Raw genomic sequence first — 21,197 nt, forward strand, 5'->3', positions numbered from 1 at the left:
AGTTATTCAGCTGGGATACTGTCAAAGCTTCAGCTTCATAAAAGATCACCTAAACTGAAGTCATTACAAGTGTTTGGAGTTAGCATTTTGAGTTGCTGACTAAAAGGAGACCCTCGGTGCTTCAGATTTAAGGCAAAGAAGGGAAAGGAAGTCATTTTTGAATTAAAGACGTTTCTATTTGTGCTGAGATGGAGAACGGCAGGAAAGTGTACAGGAGGGACAAACAGTTTTTTCATGAAGCCTGAGATGTATTTGATCTATTTTTTTTTTTTTTTTTTTTTTTTGAGAGAGAGAGAGGGCAAGTGAGGAAAGGGAGAGAGAGAATATTAAGCAGGCTCTAAACTCAGCCAAGAGCCTGATGTGGGACTGGATCTCACGACTGTGAGATCATGACACTAAGAGGAAATAAGAGTTGAACATTTAACCGAGGCAGCCCCATATTTGAAATATTCAAAGCATGATACTCCCCTCACCCTGCCCCATGCACAATTAGGTTGGCCAAATGACCTATGGGTCCATGATAGTTGTGGTTCATCACTTGTCTGGCTGAAATTATTAATAGCTTGCCCTTCCACTCTCAAAAATGTCCTGGATGGATGACAAATTATGTGACCACCCTTTCCACAAGCAAGGAAAAATGTCCCTGGCCTGGAAATATTCTGTAGGGACAACCTGGCTACCAAAGATGTTCTATCCTTTTATTCAAATTAGGATTTTCTCATGCTTCTCTTTCTCCTGGTAAGCCCTCTGAGAGATACTGTCAGAGGAACTCCATGTTTCCTATTCAGAAGGGTCAATAAAGAGCAGAGAAACTTTTCTCAGACCAAAGTTCATTAAAGTTACTCTAAATAAAAAAAAAAAAAAAGAATGTAGGCATACCTCATTTGGATGGTCACAATTAAGATGCTGTGTCAAGGTGTTTCTGTTATCCAGTTAGATTAAGCAGTACTGTTATAATATCTGGGACATAATAACTAAGAACACTAAGGTGTTCTTAGTATATATGTCCTGTATTCATGAAAAGTTGGAGACAGAATGGCATCACAGAACGCCACAAAAACGAAGGTTTTACTTTCGTACAAATAGAGAAAATTAGTGGAAGAATTGAGAGAAATAAGTGATCATGACAGCCAAGACAGTCTGAAATCTAAGGCCCTATACCTTACCAGTAATAGCATGCTCAGTTTTCAAGTGGCAACAGTTCAATAGAACAGTGTCATCTGTGATATTAACTAATGCTATTTATTTAACTTTACTTTTCAATTTGAAAATATAGGGTTTTGGGATTTGAGAGTTGTGTAAAATCATAGTATATAGATTTTATACACCGTTCTGTTCTTTTAAATAAATAATAAAACACTGGAGCTTCAGAAAATGTTCTTGCTCCTTAAAAGGGGGCTCCCATATTACCAAAGTTTGAGATACATTACAGTGAAAAAAATCATGCTTGGAAACAAAAGTGTTTCTAAGAAAAAAGAAATGGAAACAACCAGGCTTTGCATATGGCTTAAAAGAAATGTCAGTTTAGCAAAATGAATGTAATTGCCAAGAGTATGAAGTAACACAGGCATGTGCCCTCTTCAACCAGGCTCTCTCCTGTCTGCTTCTCCCTTGTCGGACACACTGCCTACTCAGACCTTACTCTTCTATTTATCAACTCTTCCTACACGTATTTTGGTTCACTATTGTCTATTTTCTTTCTTTAATATACACAGTATTAGTAGCCCTTTACCTCAATCTGTTTCAGCTCAGAAACTTTTCAAAAGAGAAGAGAATGGATTAAATAAAATAACGAGTACGTAAATACTTAGAACAATGCCTGAAATATAGTAATGGCTCAAAACATATTTAGAGACAATCTGTTTTACTCTAAAAATTAGGCAACCAAGATTTAGAAAGTTAGAGCCTATTTAATGTTACAGATAGAGTTAAAGGCAGAAGTGGCTCCAAATCATATTTTAAATAAAGAAAAAGAAAAACTCTGGAGTAACTGATAAGTTTATGGAGAATAAGATTTTTCTATAGTTTCTGCAAGTGCCACTTTAATAATCTATTTTTGACTGTCCTTGATATGCTGAAGTACAATTTTTTTCTATTTTAAGACATTCTCATCTGCTGTTCTGCCCTTGGATATTCCTTGTAGGTTTGAAGTATCCTCTAGAAGACAATTATGGATTTATCCATTGGCATTCCAACCTTATTATTGAGCCTATTTCATTTTAAAATTTTCCCACACTGTATGCATGCCTAAGCATGCTCAAATACAGTGGGTTCTCTATTTAATTTACATCTCTCAGTCCAATGCACAAGCTTTTGAAAATGATTTGACTATTCTTCCAATTCACTATGGAAAATTTAAGTATTGCAGCCTAAAATATGCCTGTATTGTTTTCATGTAAGAGTGTAAGAACAACAAGACTATATTCTTAAAAATCTAGATCAACTTTGAAAAAAATAAAAAGTCCCCTAGTAGAACTTCAGCTAATTCTAGAGTGGAAGTGCTGGCAAGTTATTTAAGGATATCCCAACCAGTAAGCTGGGACACTTCATACATTGTGATGTTAGGTTTCCTCAACCTGAGTATTCAAATTTTGATGAAGTTAAAGAGGATGTAATTGTGTGTCTGTGTGTGTGAAAGAGAGTGACAGTGAGAAAGATACAGATCTCAAAGCAAGAGGACCTAGCATGAAATGCTAAGGGCTCAGGTTTCATCCTGTAGGCAACAGGGAGACACTGAAGAATTTTAAACAGGGTAATGACATGATGGGATTTTGTTGTCGGAAAACAACTTCAGCAGCAAAGAAGAGTGGACTGTGTTCCCACCAACAGTGCAAGAGGGTTCCCGTTTCTCCACATCCTCTCCAGCATCTATAGTCTCCTGATTTGTTCATTTTAGCCACTCTGACTGGAGTGAGGTGATATCTGAGTGTAGTTTTGATTTTTATTTCCCTGATAAGCAACAACGTTAAGCATCTTTTCATGTGCCTGTTGGCCATCCGGATGTCTTCTTCAGAGAAGTGTCTATTCATGTTTTCTGCCCATTTCTTCACTGGGTTATTTGTTTTTCAGGTGTGGAGTTTGGTGAGCTCTTTATAGATTTTGGATACTAGCCCTTTGTCCGATATGTCATTTGCAAATATCTTTTCCCATTCCGTTGGTTGCCTTTTAGTTTTGTTGTTTCCTTTGCTGTGCAGAAGCTTTTTATCTTCATGAGGTCCCAATAGCTCCTTTTTCCTTTTAATTCCCTTGCCTTTGGGGATGTGTCAAGTAAGAAATTGCTGCGGCTGAGGTCAGAGAGGTTTTTTCCTGTTTTCTCCTCTAGGGTTTTGATGGTTTCCTGTCTCACATTCAGGTCCTTTATCCATTTTGAGTTTGTTTTTGTGAATAGTGTAAGAAAGTGGTCTAGTTTCATCCTTCTGCATGTTGCTGTCCAGTTCTCCCAGCACCATTTGCAAACTGGTGCAGCCGCTCTGGAAAACAGAGTGGAGGTTCCTCAAAAAATTAAAAATAGATCTACCCTGTGACCCAGCAATAGCACTGCTAGGAATTTACCCAAGGGATACAGGAGTGCTGATGCATAGGGACACTTGTACCCCAATGTTTATAGCAGCACTTTCAACAACAGCCAAATTATGGAAAGAGCCTAACTGTCCATCAACTGATGAATGGATAAAGAAATTGTGGTGTATATACACAATGGAGTACTACGTGGCAATGAGAAAGAATGAAATATGGCCTTTTGTAGCAACGTGGATAGAAATGAAGACTGTTATGCTAAGTGAAATAAGTCATACAGAAAAAGACAGATACCATATGTTTTCACTCTTATTTGGATCCTGAGAAACTTAACAGAAGTCCATGGGGGAGGGGAAGAAAAAAAAAAAAAAGAGGTTAGAGAGGGAGAGAGCCAAAGCATAAGAGACTCTTAAAAACTAAGAACAAACTGAGGGTTGATGGGAGGTGGGAGGGAGGGGAGGATGGGTGATGGGTATTGAGGAGGGCACCTTTTGGGATGAGCACTGGGTGTTGTATGGAAACCAATTTGACAATAAATTTCATATTTAAAAAAATAAAAAATAAAAAAGAATTCGAAAAAAATATATATTAAAAAAAAAGAGTGGATTGTGAAGTGTCAGGCAGGAGGTAGGAAAAAATTCAATAGCTCAGGTGGGCTTAACTAAGGCAACACCAATGGTATTAAGACAGAACAATAAAAAAGGGTAAAACTTGGTTATTATCTAGAGGTAAGAGTGAAAAAAAAAGGAAAGAGAAAAACTGAACACGACTCCCAGGTTTCCAGCTTGAGAAGCCAGACGGATGGAGGTGCTTCTAATAAAATGAGAAGTATGCATAGAGAAGATTAAGGACATTCACTCATATGGCCACAATTTTCTCAAGAAACTAGGAGGCAGGAGTATCTTCTGAGGGAGAAGAGGAGAGTGTTTATCTAGAAAAATTGTAGACAATAGTGGAAGTTCAGGAAAGCCACTAATGGGAAGGGAAAAGGAAGCTGGCTCAAGAATAGCCAAAGTTATTGAGCAGTGTAAAAGTCTTAGGGGAGGCAGGTGAACATGAATCTGTAATGAAATTAATCTGCACAGTTGTGTGAATATGTAATGAGATCAATCTGCACTACTATATGGTTTTCTTTTTTCCCAAATAATGCTCGGCCATCTAGGTATGACAGAGGCAGATTCAGGGACTACTGGACTAATCCAGAGTTGCAATTTGAAATATCAGAGGCAGTTGAATCCAAAAGTAAGGGGAGATAAAAGCACTGTTCGAAAAAAATTTTTAAGGCATCAATCTTAGTGTTTAGTATGATAGATAAGGAAAGGAGAACAAAAGAGGAATGAATAGTCTTAAGGGAATGAAGCTTTAAAAACTACAGGTGTCAAGGAAACTGGATTATAGGTGTTCTTTTAGTGTTTATTTATTTCTTCAGAGAGATAGAGGGACAGAGTCCCAGCAGGGGAAGGACAGAAAGAGAGGGGGACACAGAATCTGAAGCAGGCTGCAGGCTCTGAGCTGTCAGCACAAAGCCTGACATGGGGCCTGAACCCATGCACCATGAGATCATGACCTGAGCCTAAGTTGGACGCTTAACCGACTGAGTCACTCAGGCACCCCAGAAATTGAATTATAGTCTTAATGAGAATAAGAGAGTAAAAAAGTTGGAAGGACAGGGGGTACTGAGATTAAATTTTCCTAACTACAGAAATTCTAGATCTGTGCTGTCAAGTATGGTTAGCCAAGAGCCACAGTGGCTACTTATATTTAAAATAATTAAAAAATAGATTATGTTCCTCTGAAGGAAGATATCATATGTTTTCACTCTTATGTGGATCCTGAGAAACTTAACAGAAGACCATGGGGAGGGAAGGGGGAAATAAAAGTTAGAGAGGGAAGGAGGCAAACCGTAAGAGACTCTTAAAAACTGAGAATAAACTGAGGGTTGATGAGGGGTGGGGAGGAGGGGAAAGTGGGTGATGGGCATTGAGGAGGGCACCTATTGGGATGAGCACTGGATATTGTATGGAAACCAATTTGACAATAAATTTCATATTAAAAAAAAAATATGTTCCTCTGTCACATTAGTTACATTTCAAGTGCTCAGTAGCCATGCACGGCTACCATACTGTCCATATTGCACAGGTCAGGTAAAACACTGCCATCATATAGAAAGCTCCATTGGAGAGTGTGTCCCTAGATAATGCCAAGTTTTAGAAAATACCCAAGAGTGTGAGCCTCTGAAGACAATGAAGACAAAAGGCATTGAGAGAGGCAGTAAAGGAACCAGAAAGGCAGGATATTGGATGGGCTTTCCATAAAGGTGTTGAATTCAGCCTTTGTCAGGAGTTCCAATGGAGAAGATATGAGCCAAACACTAAAGTCCTCAGTGAATGCAGAGTGTTAGCAGGTAGATGAACAAAACCTTTGTATGGAGTTGCAATGTGCTTCCTAATGACAGTATATCCTAAAACCCTTTAGGCCTAGTGTAGTGTCCTTTATTTGTGAAACACACTTGACTGACTCAATCTAGACCCTATCCCAGAGTGATATTCCAGATCCTACTTAAACCTCTCCTGAACCATTCTCCTCGTTCAAAAATCACCTCTTCTGAAACTCCATCAACTTGCTTTGGCCAACTCAACACTGTGGGGTGGAAAAGAAACCTGTTAACCCTATATAGTCAGGTTAACTAGGTAGTTGAAAATAATGTGCCTATGGGCAGAGCTCTAGTTTCATATAAAACATTTAACAGAGATTAGCTATAGAATATATGACAGAAGCCATCCTTCTTAATCGAAGAGCACAGGTAGTTTGTGTATGTCTATTCTGCTTATTAAACACATTTGTTATAATTTAGGACTTACACTGAGGTTTTTTATAATTGAATCAAGAGGCATATCTATCTCTCTTGGGATAATGTGTAGAAATGCATGGGGCGCCTGGGTGGCTCAGTCGATTAAGCGGCCCTCTTCGGCTCAGGTCATGATCTCGTGGTCCGTGAGTTTGAGCCCCGCGTCGGGCTCTGTGCTGACAGCTCAGAGCCTGGAGCCTGTTCCAGATTCTGTGTCTCCCTCTCTCTGACCCTCCCCCGTTCATGCTCTGTCTCTGTCTCAAAAATAAATAAACGTTAAAAAAAAAATTAAGAAATGTGGTACAGCTAGTTGGCTATTCATGGCTATATCATACCGAACGATTTTCAGTAGCATCAGAGGTAATTGCCACCACCATGTTCTGTTTTTTCTTAAAAGTTGGCAGTTATGGGGGTGCCTGGGTGGCTCAGTCAGTTGGGCATCTGACTCTTGATTTAGGCTCAGATCGTGATCTCACAGTTTGTGGGATCAAGCTCCACACTGGGTTCTGCACTGTGGGGAGGCTGCTTGGCTCTCTGGCCTCTCACTCTGCCTCTCCCCTGCTTGCATGTGTGTTCTCGCTCTCTCTTAAAATAAGTAAACTTAAAAAAAAGAAAAAAAAGTTGGCAGTTATGAGCTATAAGTCCACAGTAATCCATGCCTACTCACACCAGTTCATGAGTCAGCACTGGTTCCTTAGTCTTCTCATTTCTCTATCCCTCACCCCCATGATTAATGTAACAGTGGGAAAAATACTTACTGTTTTGGAAAGGCTATTACACCTTGTTTGGATTAGTAACTATTAGTCTTTCTCTAACTTAATAATTGTAAGTTGAAATAAGTTCAGTCCCCCTTTTCTATCACCAACATTAATCTCTCTTACTTCGTCCATTCATGTTAACACCTGCAATTTTACTCCTACTTGTTTTTAAGAACTAGAAAGAAGCTGGGTCCTGCTTATCTTTCACTAGGCTATACGTTTTTAGTCTCTGTTGATTCTCCTAGGTTGTACAGTTATTTGTGTGTAATAGGCTCTTCCATAGCAATATGCAGCAGAAAATTCTTTTGACAAGCCATAGCAAGCTTAATTGGGTCATGACGTATGCCATCAAATAGCTTCCAGGGAGGCAAAAAGCCCTTTTTCTAAGGTAGCATATGACTTCACCGAGTTTCAACATGACTATATGATCTCACATAACTAAGGAAATTACTTTTTTTCATTTGTGAAGTTACAGGAATGTATGGAGTTAACATTTGATTGAGCTAATTAAATTTTAAAGAGCTCTCTGGTCTACCAGGCTTTCTTCCTCCTTAGACTTAGAGAAACCTATTTTTAAAAAATTTTAGCATTAAATTACAGGTCAATTTTTTAAAGTTGGTTTGGTTTTTTGTTTTTACTCTATTGTTTAATCAGCCCCTAATGAGAATCTCAAATCAATTCTTGTTAAATTTTCATCTTATTTTAAATGTCACACAGTAAGTAATATTAATAGAAACTATTCTGTTAAGATAGCGTTTCTGATTCTCTCCCATTGACTTTGCAGCCTGAAGCCAATCCAAATTCTGACATTACTTGTAATGTTTTCAGGACAGATGCTGTTAGGGCTTTCAGCACAACTGGTAGGATATCAGCAGACATTAGTTAACTTGTGAACCTTCATCTGAATATCCTTCAGATACCCATGGGATCTGGGTGATATTATAGCTCCAATGTCAGCCTGAAAAGTAACATCAGTAATGGGTACCATCCTTACTTCCTCCCCACTGCAGCAATAAGGCAAGGAAGGGAGATTGTAAACCACTGGTTTGAACCATATAAATGGGTTGTGCTATCTGTTATATTTGTCCCCAAAGCCAAATTTACCTAACACATAATATAAGTAGTCCCATTCAATTGCATCAAAGGACTTCTTTGCATCTAATAAAACTGTTGCTATTGGTTCCAATTTTCTCTTTGTATTCCAGAAGAGTTGCATTAGCCTATGCAGATCATCTGATGCTTATCTTCTAGGTATAAAGCCTTCTTGAATAGGGCCTATTAGATTTGTGATTACTTTATTTAGTCATGTAGCAAGTGTTCTGGTACCTATTATGTTACACCTACTCACATTGTAGGAAAGGATATTTTTTACAATACTGCTAAGGGGGTAACATGCAATCTTGAATATGAGGCTATGGATACATATAATAGGATAAAGGACTGTATGCCGCCTTGATTCCAAACCATAGATAATATCCAATGCTTTAAAAATTCAGTATAAACCATTTAAATGCATTACATTTATTCACAGTCTATTTCTGAAACTAGTGGCTATTCAGTGTGCTGAGGCAGAGAGAAGTTAAGTGTTGGTAAGCAACCTAAATTTTTATAAAGCTATTTTGAAAGTACTCAATGCCACAGAAAGTAATATCAATTACTCCTTGCTTTTCAATTGACATTGCAGGGCTGCTCCAAATTTCTATTCTTTCGTTCGGCATCTGCAAAGAAAAGGAAGGCAAAGAGCACCTCCATGGGAGATTCTGGGTATGATGATGAGAGTATTTTATTTTTTTTCAACGTTTTTTTTTTTTTTTTATTTTTTTTTTTTTTTTTTTATTTTTGGGACAGAGAGAGACAGAGCATGAACGGGGGAGGGGCAGAGAGAGAGGGAGACACAGAATCGGAAACAGACTCCAGGCTCTGAGCCATCAGCCCAGAGCCTGACGCGGGGCTCGAACTCACGGACCGCGAGATCGTGACCTGGCTGGAGTCGGACGCTTAACCGACTGCGCCACCCAGGCGCCCCTCGATCAGAAGTATTTTAGAACACACCTGAAAGACTCCAGTTTTTTTTCCAAGTAATGATGAACCTTTGATGCTCTGTGACTAAAGAATGCATACAAGTGAAAAACTAATGATGGAGAGTAAGGAGGCCAGCTGATAAATTTGGGGTTCCTATAACCTATGTCTTGTGAGACAGCATAGTGTAGGGAGAAGGGCCTGGGCCTTGGATCTAGTTTTTCACCTTGGCTCCATTCTTTACTTACCAGAATAGTACAAACGGCACTGAGCTAGGGTTTTCTCATTCACATAAGGCAGTTACAATACTCACTCCTCAAGTTGTTTTGAAGATCAAAAAAAGATAACATGTATATAGAGAACTTAATAATATTTGATGCTCCACAAATGCCAGCTGCTTCATTATAATTAAGTTAATAATAACATAAGTTATACACACACACACACACACACAACACACAACACACCTACCTCTATTTGCATTTTTCAGTAATCACAGGAAGGTCAAATCCAATGCACACTGAGTATTCAGATTAGGCTTCATGGCAGGCATAATGGAAAAATAATGACATTCAACAAAGTGCACTGTGAAAATTTACTTTGTGATTAACCTACAGAGAAATAAAGCACTTTTAAATCTATATAACTGAAGACAGGGTTTCAAACTGAAAAAAAAACAAAACAAGCACAAACTTAAATAAATAAATAATAAGTTTTCATTATCATTAATTTTCTGTATTAATCCAGTATATTTCATTGAGTCCAAGAGATCTGGTTTTTCATTCCCAGCTATAGGAAACTCGTTATATATGCTTGCAAATTAAAAAAAAACAAAACAAAAAACAAAGAAACATACCAAAAAAAAAACCAGTTAATGAGCAGATCTGTAGTTTAAAATGCATAGATTATAGTAAACAAATTCAAAAGATTCAGCTTCAGCAGAATTTTCCATTTCTATAGTCAGTTTATTTTTTTAAGTTAATTTCCAAATAGATATTCTCTTTTTGAAGTATGCTGCAGAATTTTTAATAGTTGGAAAAGTACATTTGGACTCTAAGTGAAGTAATTTCTAGAGAAAACACATGATCCAAACCTGAAGCTAAAACCCTAAGTTCATATACAGAAATGTATACAAGATTCCCAGATATATGTAAACAGAAAGAGTCACTCAGTAAATGGTATTTGGGCTCTGGTAATAGTATAATCCACTCTCATTAGGCATCTCCCTCTTGTGCATTAATATGTGACATCATACTCTCATATAACATTTCATAGCAGAGTGAAATAAAAAGCCCCTCCAGATTGCAACGGTAAGATAATCAGATTCTGTAGTGCTCATTATGACTGCAATTATGTAACAAAACTCTCCAAATATAGTTCAAGTTATTGTAGTTATTAATCATTCTGTTTTGTTTCAAGTACTGCTTTATAGCCTGCTGGATAGACTCCATTATTCTACAACCTGAATGTCGAAAGTCAAACTTGCGCATGTGAATCTGCTGTTTCTAACAGCCTTTCAACATAATTACCCTTTCAATTTGTATTTGTGAATACAAAAAAAAGTGGAGAAATAAAGCTGGTGTCAATAGAGTCACTGACCTTTGCAGTAAACAGAAGACAGTCCTTAGCAGAAAACAATGTGGCAAATAAGAAACCTATTTTCTAGAACTAGAAATAGTGCTGCTTAAGAAGTTAGTCTCAGAATTCTATCAGTTCTTACAGAAAAAGGATAGGGGGTGGGACTTCTAAAGAATCTGTATATTTGATAAGGAGAAAAATTATGAAAGGGCCAGGAAATGTGCATTTTTAAATGTTCAAAGCACCAACATCATGGATAGAATGTATTCCTAAACACATTATGCATAAAACCATGTATTCTGACTAATTTAACTACAAAATGCCAACCTAAAAGACAGGAGATGTATTATACAGAACAAACACCATCTGCAACACCTTAAACCAGTGCTATAGATGTATTTTCAGGAAAAAAATACACCTGGAAAATTCTCAAGCCTAAATTCTGAGATGCCAAGTATTAACTAAATAGGATTCCAAACAGACCCAGGGAAAATGACTCCATAATTATTTAAATGTTAAAACAGAAAGAGCTCAGGAAAACAAATAAATAACACATTGACATGGTTTACAAAATGCAAGTCACCAATTTCACGTAGTCCATGATTTTTTCAATTTGGCCACATACATTGGGCCCCAGGCTTTGCCCTTATCTGGTATCACCAAGAGTCCACATTCCTGGCCAGTGGGAGCAAATGTGAAGTCTTGGGAGCAAGTCCTTGCCATTTCCTTAATGTCCACGGGCATGATGTTACTGTAGGAGTTTAAAATTTCACTGATGACATCTTGATTTTCTGCCTTGGAAAGTGTGCATGTAGAGTACACAAGTAACCCTCCAGGGCGTAAGGCCTTAATTGCAGACCTGTGTGTCATCAGGAAAATGGAGAAGTTTGGTTAGATTCATTAAAAGAAACAGATGAAGTCACAGGTCAAGGAAGCTTATATACTTGAAACTACCCTTACTCTGATTCAGGCTGCAAGAACTTTGGATATTTTCTAGCCTTACAACTATTTCTTTCTAATGTATCCCTGGATGACTTGAGAAAAATGATAATCAGGTTAATCAACATGGGAAAAACAGGCAGTTGTGTTTGACAGGTTCCTTGCTTTGTTTTTTCTTTTTCTTTTTTTTTTAAGAATAGGAAGATGGGTGGGGCACCTGGGTGGCTCAGTGGGTTAAGCATCTGACTTCAGCTCAGGTCATGATCTCATGGTTTGTAAGTTTGAACCCCACATCGAGCTCTGTGAAGACAGCTCAGAGCTGTTAATGTAATGGGTTTGTCTTTGAATATACTGAGTGGTACTACTAGGTAGGTGGGAAGAAAACATCTGAACTTCAGGAAAGGAGTTAAGGTTCAGTGATAGCTGAAGTCATAGTAGTAAATAGGATTTCCCAGGAAAAGAGAAGAAAATAAGTGGTCTGGGGTGCCTAAGTAGCTCAGTTAAGCGTCTGACTCTTTATTTTGGCTCAGGCCATGATCTCACGGTTCAGGAGTTCGAGCCCCATATCAGGCTCTACACTGATGGTGTGGAGCCTGCTTGGGATTCTCTCTCTCTCCCTATCTGCCCCTCCCTGGCTCGCTCGCTCGCTCTCTCTCTCTCTCTCTCTCTCAAAATAAACAGACTTAAAAAAAAAAGAAAGAAAGAAAATAAGTAAACTAAAGACAGACACTAAGAGAATACCTACATTTAAAGGGAAGCAAAACTTAGAAAGGAAATAAAGGCAGCTTCACCAAATGAATATGTAGCTTTGAGAAAAGATGGAAAGGAAGGTGGTTTTTGTTTGTTTTTTATTTCTTTTAGAGGAAGACTTAAACATAATTGTAAATGCAGATCCAGGAGAACAGTCCCAGGACTTCACACTGCAAATGAAAAAGTTATTAGCTTCAGAAAAGAGGGGTTACAGCTCTTCATCTGAAACAATGTGGGAGCATGAACAGGGAACTAGGATGTTGGAAGGTAAACAAAAGTTCATGACACAAAGCCTTGATAATAAGAGGGGAGTGGGAGGTAAGGGAATCTCCTGAGAGAAAACTAGAAAGTCTTAGTTCTGCTGCTGTGGTGATAACCTCTGAGCAATTACTACTCAAGATTTTTTTTTTTTTTTTTTAAGAAATCCATGTTCTAGAATCTGTACCAGATTTAAGTCTACAGACAGCCCCATGTCTCACATCTGTATTTAAAAAACTAGAGCACAGGCCAATAAATGAGGTTACCCACATGATCAAAACTAGTTCAAATTCTATTCCCTATTTTCAATTATTAAAGGATTGAAGAATTCTAATTCAAAACAAAGAAACTGATGACAAGGTTTTCTTTCCTCAAACCTCCTAGACACACTTAAACAGTAAGGTAAAAAATATATACATATGTATATTTTTAAGTACAGACTCAAAACAATAAAATAAATAGGACAGAATTACTAACAAAAGATTTCAACACATTTCTGAAAGATGATATGCAGACAGGGGAGTGGCAGCAGTTCACCAGAGTGGAAAGAGCCTCTCATGGTGAGGACAGCAGCCACAGAGGGCATAATTTGACCTGTTGAACTACAGAAGAGTTTGGGACCAGGAAATACCAGAGGTGATGTGATGGGAGTAAAAAGTGAAAACAAAGACACTGATTCAAAGCATATGTAAGAAACCATGGAGGGGCACGTGGGTGGCTCAGTTGGTTAAGCATCTGACACTTGATCTTTGCTCGGGTCATGATTCTCTCTCTCTGTCTCTGCTCCTCGCCAGCGCACGTGCGCTCTCTCTCCCTCTCTCTCAAAATGAATAAGTAAACTTAAAAAATTACATCACCATTAAAAAAAGAAAAAAAGACAAAGAAACCATACTCCCTACTTAGCAAGTCAGGAAGCCAAGAAAAGTTGCAAAGTTTTTGTCTAAGGAAGTTGAATAAATTGTTTCGGGAGACCTAAGACAGTCACTGTAAGTGTTTGTCCCCGAATCCAAAGACCTCTACATTCTACCTTGAGGAGAACCTGCAGGGTAACTGCCAGCTTCTCATAAGGTGACATCACGAGGCAAAAAATCCCACCCCTATAATAAACTTCCTAGTACTTTATTGTCCCATTAAAGAAAAAAGTACAACCTGCCAGATAATTTCAGTTGAAAAATGCTTAAGCAATGTGTAAGAGCAAGAACAAAATAAACAAACGAACAACAACAACAAAATGGCCTAGGAAAAAACAGAAAATTCAGAAAACGAGACATAATAAGACCTAATAAATGCAGAAAGATCAGTAAAGATACAGCACCCACAGAACAGTAACACAATGCCATGGAACAGGACCAAGGAAAAGGCTCATAGGTATTAAATACATGTTCATCATGATAAAGAATATTTTGTAGAAGTGTTTGGAAGTTAAGGTTGAAGAATTCTTCTAAAAAAGTAGAACAGATTGACTGAAAATGAGACAAGTAAGGTCAAGCAGATCCAAATTTCAATTAACAGGAATACCAGAAAGGTAATACAGAGAACTGGTAGTGAGGGACATTAAATCAATGAAATAATAAGAGTAATTTCCAGAGATAAAAGGAGTGTTCATCAGTAGGCTAGAAAGAACTCATCAGTAGGCTAGAATTATTATTTATTGAGCATCTATTATGTTGTGCTTTGTTCTAGAAGTTAGGTATATATTAAAATAGAACAACAACAACTATAACAACAATACCCTTTGATTTCATGAAGCTAACTCTAGCTGGGGGAGATAGAATATTAAAAAAATAATATCAATAGTAAGTATGTCATGAGCTAAACTGTGTCCCCCCCAAAATTCATTTGAAGTCCTAACCCCAGTACCTCAGAATCTTACTGTATTTGGAGATTGGGTCTTTGAAGAGGTAATTAATTTAAAATGAGATCTTTAGGGTGGGCCCTACTCCAATGTAACTGGTGTCCTTATAAGAAGAGGAAATTTGGACACAGAGTTACAGAGAGAAGACCACGTGAAGACGCAAGGAAAAGACAGATAATCTACGAGCCAACCAGAAAGGATTCAGAAGAAACCAACCCTGGGACCCTGATCTCAGACTTCTATCCTCCAGAACCATGAGAAAATAAACTTCTGTTGTTTAAGCCACACAGTCTATGGTACTTTATAGTAGTCCTAGAAAACTAATACAAAGTATATACTCACCAAAAACAACTTGTGAGTGTGTGTGTAACAAATACATATATACACACACACATACATATAAACCATAAACCTAAACCATATATATGTATGTATATGTGTATATGTATATATATACACACACATTTTCTCTCTCTATATATGTGTATGTACATATATATGTATATATTTATACACACACACAACATATACAGTAAAACCTTGACTGCAAGTAACTTGTTCTGCGAGTTTTCCATGAGACAAGCAAACATTTCTAATAAATTTTAACTTGATAAATGAGCAATGTTTTGCAATACAAGTAGTACAGGATGCTGAATGTCACATGATCACAACTGAGCCAACGGTTCTCGAAATTCGCTTTGACATACAAGTGTTTTGGATTACAAGCATGTTTCCAGAAAAAATTATGCCTATAAACCAAGGTTTTACTGTATATGGGTATATGTGTGTTTGTGAATTTTTTCCTCACCAGACAATCCTCTAAGTCTCTCAAAACAGTGACTGCATGTCTAACAACTTAACTCAGTTCTGACACTATTCACCTGGAGTTAGCATCAGATCCCACAGGTTAAGGGCTAAGCCCTACAAGGGTGCCCTTCAGATGACAACCGGAAATCCAGGCCACTTCTGACTAACCTGCCATATGTTAAACGTTCCCACAACCCCTGTCCAACAATTTGGTGGAATGGCTCACAGAACTCAGGAAAGGAGTTTACTTACTAGATTACTGTTTTATTATAAAAAGATACAATTCAGGAACAGCCAGATGGTAGAGTTGCAGAGATGGAAGAGTATGAGTTTTAAAAGGGGTACAGATTTACTGTGGGCTTTCCAGGCATGCCACCCTCCCAGCACCTCTTCCTCACCAACCTGGAAGCCCTCCAAATCCCTTCAGTGTTTTTTATGGAGACTTCATTAAGGAGGTGTTATTGATTGAAACATTAGCCACTGGTGATTTTACCCAATCTCTCTGGCAGGGGAGGCAGATGGGAGGGAAGCTGAAAGTTCCAACCCTCTAAACACACGGGTGGTTCCCAGAAAGTCCTTAGAAACTTTCCAAAAGCCACCTCATTAACATAAACCAAGGTGTGGTTGAGAAAAGTTTATCAATAACAAAAGTTCCTTTCATCTTTACAAAATGCAAACATTATAACAATAGATGTTCCTATCTCTCTTACCATTGAGGAAATTTCAAAAGTTTTAGGAGCTCTGGCCAGGATTCAGGAACAAAGACCAAATATATTTTCACAATATCACAGGTTGCCTATTTTTTTTTAACGTTTATTTTTGAAGGGGAGAGAGACAGAGCATGAGTGGGGAAGGGGCAGAGAGAGAGGGAGACACAGAATCCAAAGTGGGCTCCAGGCTCCAGGCTGTCAGCACAGAGTCTGATGCAGGGCTCAAACTCACCAACCGTGAGATCATGACCTGAGCCGAAGTCGGACGCTCAACCGACTGAGCCACCCAGGAGCCCCTATTTTTTTTTTTTTTTTTTTTTAATCTAGCAATAGGTTCTATGTAGAAAATTCAAACAGGATAAGAGGGTTAGAAGAGTTTGGATGGAGGAGACGATTGCAATTTTAAATGGGGTAGTTGGAACAGGATGACATTCAGGAAGTGACATTTGAACAAAGATCTGAGGAGGTAAGGAAGTGGCCATGCAAATATCTGAGGGAAGAGCATTCCACACAAAAGGAATAGCCAGTGCAAAGACCCTATAGCATACTTGAGGAAAGAGGAAAGAGGGGCTAGAGTGGCTAAAGCAAGGTGGGCAAGGGGGTGGCAGGACGAGATGAGATCAGAAAGCCAAGAGGGGAGGGGTGCAGAAGGTCTTAGATTACTGTAAAAGCTTCAGTCTTATAATGAACAACAACAACAAAAAAAATCCATACTTAGATGCATTAATGTTAAACTTTAGAATTTCAAGAACAAAAGATGCTAAATGCCTCCAGAAAGAAAAATGGGTCACCAATAAGGGTTCATGAAACTGACTGGCATCAATGGTGTCGCTCACCCCAAACCCTGGAAAAAAAGCAATTTAAAGTGGATGCTACTTACTGCCAAACTGTCAAATAAATATAGAGGAGAAATACAGAAACTTTTCAGATATCTGATGACTCAAAAATTTTACCTCTAGCAAAATGAGGAGCTCAATCAAGAAAGGGGAGAAATGGGCGCCCCTGGGTGGCTCAGTCGGTTGAGCGTCCGACTTCGGCTCAGGTCATGATCTCACAGTTCGTGAGTTCGAGCCCCGTGTCAGGCTCTGTGCTGACAGCCTGGAGCCTGGAGCCCACTTCATATACTGTGTCTCCCTCTCTCTCTGTCCCTCTCCTACTCTCACTCTGTCTCTCTCTCAAAAATAAACAAACATTAAAAAAATATTTTAAAAAAAAGGGGGAGAAATGTACTGAAAATAGTAAATGTAACACAGAAAAGCAGTGAGGGGAGTGAAGCCCAGAATGATGACTACTCAGGAGCCCTAGAGGTAACTACTCCAGGCTAGAATGACAGGGAGATCATTAGAGGGAAGTGAGAAGGGATGAAGAGATGAAATGACTGAAAACTAAGAAAACCTTGAAGATCTGGTATATGCAACTAGACTGGGGCTGGGGGGAGGGAGGAAAAGAGGAGAGAGAGAGATTTTCCCATCAAACTGGACTGTAGGAAAATTTTCCTTTCAGTGGCACTTGATCATTACACTGAAGCAATAGAAAAGAAAATTTAATTCCAAAGTATCTGTCCATTCTGCAATGAACAATATTTACAGAATTAACATACACTGATTATGGGTCTTCAATGTTCAGAATCATTGCATAGACTGATCTTAGTAATGCTTCAGAACAGATTTTTACATCCCTGAAAGAATACTGTCCAACCCAAACATAAAGCTACAGACATTGGGAAGAAGGGAGGGAGAAATGGAAGGCAGAATGGGAGTACAAATATTCTTGTAACACAAAGAGAGAAACCAGGAGATAGTGGCCTGATTATTGCAAAAAAGAATAAAGCTTGAAGTATGCCAGAGACACATTCCAATACTAACAGAACAAGAAGCATAAGTATAAGCATGCAGTGTACTAAGTTTCTGGGTTGAACGAAGAAGAAACGAGAACAGGGTAAGAACTCAGGGTGTAGAGTGTGGTGTGAAGAGGTAAGGGTGGCGTAAGTGAGACAAACCTGAGCAAGAAGTCAGTAGTCAACGTCCAAGGCTGTTAGGTTAAGAAATGACAGCTAAACGTACTAGTCAGAGGTTTGGGAGTTATGTACAGAATAAGTAAAGAACAGAAATAATTAGAAGTGTTGCCTGTGAGGAATAAGACTAGGGAAAGAGGGAGGAGGGGTAGGAGTAAATTTCCTTTAAGTAAAAGCTCATTTTTATTTTCAATTTTTACCCATATGTGTATTTCTATGATAATACAAATTAAAGGAGCTATGACAGTAGGATAAATATCAAAAATGTTCCTACAGATGTCAGTTATTTTTTTTTCTTTTTTTACTCTTAAGGAATTAACTCTCTAGAAAACTTATTCCCTGAGGTTCCAGATAACTAAAATTTTATGGTATTCAGAATTTCTAGGCTCTTCATGTATTCGTTTACTGATTAAAAAATATTTCGGGAATTTCTTACCACTGAAAGCCTATTTAACCTTCAGTGTTTGTTGGCAGTGTCTAAAAAATTTCTTATATTTACCTTTTAACTGTTCACTGTGCCCTAAATATCCGCCCCCCCCCTCCGCCCACCACACGCACAAAAGGCTCCTATCTAGACACCAGACATGTGAACCATTGTGTTCACATTTGTGTAGAGCCTGTAGTAGGAAGAATAATGGCCACATGGCAAAGTTGTCCATATCCTAATCCTCAGAACCTTTAAACACCTCACGTTAAGTGGCAAAAGGGTATTTGCGGATGTGATTAAATGAAGGAACTAGAGATGGGAAGATTATTTTGGATTATCTGAGTATGCCCAATGTAATCCCCCAAATCCTTCGAAATCAAAAAGAAGGCAGGAGAGTCAGAGGAAGAGTTGATAACCATAGCTAAGGCAGGAGTGACAGGATTGCTGGCCAAAGACCATAAACCAAGGAATGTGAGCTGCTTCTGGAAACTGTAAAGGTAAAGAAGCAATCCTGCATCTTAGTCTGTTTAGGCTACTGTAACAAAAATAACAGACTGGGTGGCTTAAACAATAAACATTTATTCCTCACAGTTCTGACGGTAGGAAGTCCAAGATCAAGGTACCAGCAGGTTCGGTGTCTGGTGAGGACCTGCTTTCTGGTTCACTGATGGCCCTTGTGTCCTCACATGGCAGAAGGGCTGAGGGAACTCTCTGGGGTCTCTTTTATAAGGACACAAAACCCATTCATGAGGGCTCCACCCTTATAACCTAATCACCTCCCAAAGCCCCACCACCTAAAACCATCACCTTTAGGATTAGGATTTTAACATCAATTTGGGAGGACACAAATGTTCAGTCTACAGCACTCACCTAGAGCACCCAGAAGGAATGCAGCTTTGCCAGCACCTTCATTGTGAACTTAGAACCCTCAGGAGTGTAAGATAATAAACTTGTGTTACTTAAGCCACTAACTTTGTTGTAATTTGTTATAGCAATAAAAAATTAATACACACCTAGTGACAGGTTTTTTTTTTTTTAATTTTTCTTTTACAGTAACCTACTAAGGTATTAGCAGACTTTTCTAAAACTGCATAAATTACAACTACACTCATTTTGGATCATTTTCTGATTATAGCAATGGGTATAAGATTTTCTTTAAAAAACTCAGATTACTGTGTAAGGGATATATACACAGTTTGAATGGAGATCTTTTAAACCCCCACTAAAAGGACTTTGTTCCTAGTTCCACAATTAGCAAAGCCAATGCCTAATCAAGTAAGTATGATTCTTTCTTATTACAATTATACAAAAGTACACAGAAGCCTCATCATCTACAAACAATATGTTCCTGGCCTAATGGAAATTTAATTAATTTCTACAATGTTGGCTAATTCTTCTGGTTTTTTTTTTTGTTTCCAACATTCATAACTTATGTTTCTAAAATTAGGTTGGTATAAGTTAACTGGTCACATTAATTTCTACAGAAAGAAATTGTATGTGGCAACACAAAGGCCTTTTTACAAATTGGGTTAATCTCAACACCACAGGGCAAACTTAGGGATTTCTGTAAAATGGTTGTTGCTATTTTGCTGCTGCTGATGGTTGTTTGTATACCATTTTTGTCCTTTTGCTTGTAGTAGTTATAGATTTCAAGAATACCATGATTTTGTATTAAAAGATCAAGGAAGGGGTGCCTGGGTGGCTCAATTGGTTATTCATCTGACTTTGGCTCAGGTCACCATCTCATGACTGGTGAGTTCGCGCCCCGTGCCGGTCTCTGTGCTGACAGCTCAGAGCCTGGAGCCTGCTTCGCATTCTGTGTCTCCTTCTCTCTCTGACCCACCCTTGCTCATGCTCTGTCTCTCTCTCTTTCAAAAATAAATAACATTAAAAAAAAAATCAAGGAAAATAGATAATGTGAAAAAACTCACTCCCAAGGTTCAGACAGCTGGGAATTATTGTAAAGTATAAAGATATCTTTATAATGAGCATTTATCAAAACATATAATAGTTTCTTCAGTTTGACACATAAATGGCAACAGGTACTTAATTTTAGTTAAGGCTACAGTATATAACAACTGCATAATCAGATTAGTTCAATGGTTTAAAAACCAATACTTCTGGTATTGGCATCTTGATAAATTAATTTAGTATGTGTTTCACAATATACTAAGTGAAAATTAACACACTTCTAAAATATAAGTACTTAAATATGCACTACTTTGCCTACTATAGTTGTGTCTAGGATAAATCATCTGCTTCTATAATAATTCACACTTTGAAACAGTCCATAAGAACCAAGTAATTATTACTTCATCCCAATCATAAAAAGACTATATATTATTTTTTAGACAGTATGGTGGGAGAAGGGTGTGATGCTTCAAGACAGAAATGATTACAATCAGAATGGAAGAAAGATACTGCTTAGTAGATCTTAACAAGCCCAGTAAGAAATTTAAAATTCCAGAGAGAGGGAAAACACATTTAGAAGTCAGAGAGACTTGAATAATACAAGTAAACTGGCAAAGCTGTGGTCATGACCATATAAATACGTAAGTCAGGACTAGAGAAGAAAAATAAGACATGTTGGTTCTGGGGTCTGGTAGAAGGCAAAAAGGTTCTCTATGATTGTGTAAATTTCTGTCCATGAAAAGTTCTTTTTCTTTTTTTGGTTTTTAATAATAGGAAAGAAAACTAAGTTAACTAAGCAACATCCAT

At 38.1% G+C, this 21,197-nt stretch overlaps 1 protein-coding gene across 1 annotated transcript in view; it reads right to left on the minus strand.

Annotated features, from left to right (window-relative positions):
* Window positions 1-9,997: 9,997 nt before the first annotated feature.
* NSUN3 (NOP2/Sun RNA methyltransferase 3) overlaps window positions 9,998-21,197 on the minus strand; it is a 60,265-nt gene continuing 49,065 nt past the window's right edge. The window contains exon 6 of the mRNA XM_030330182.1: window positions 9,998-11,578. Coding sequence (XP_030186042.1) covers window positions 11,308-11,578 — 271 coding nt within the window. The 3' untranslated portion in view covers window positions 9,998-11,307. The remainder of the gene's footprint in view (window positions 11,579-21,197) is intronic.

This window comes from Lynx canadensis, chromosome C2 (assembly GCF_007474595.2).
Source record: "Lynx canadensis isolate LIC74 chromosome C2, mLynCan4.pri.v2, whole genome shotgun sequence".
NCBI classification, from domain to species: domain Eukaryota; kingdom Metazoa; phylum Chordata; class Mammalia; order Carnivora; family Felidae; genus Lynx; species Lynx canadensis.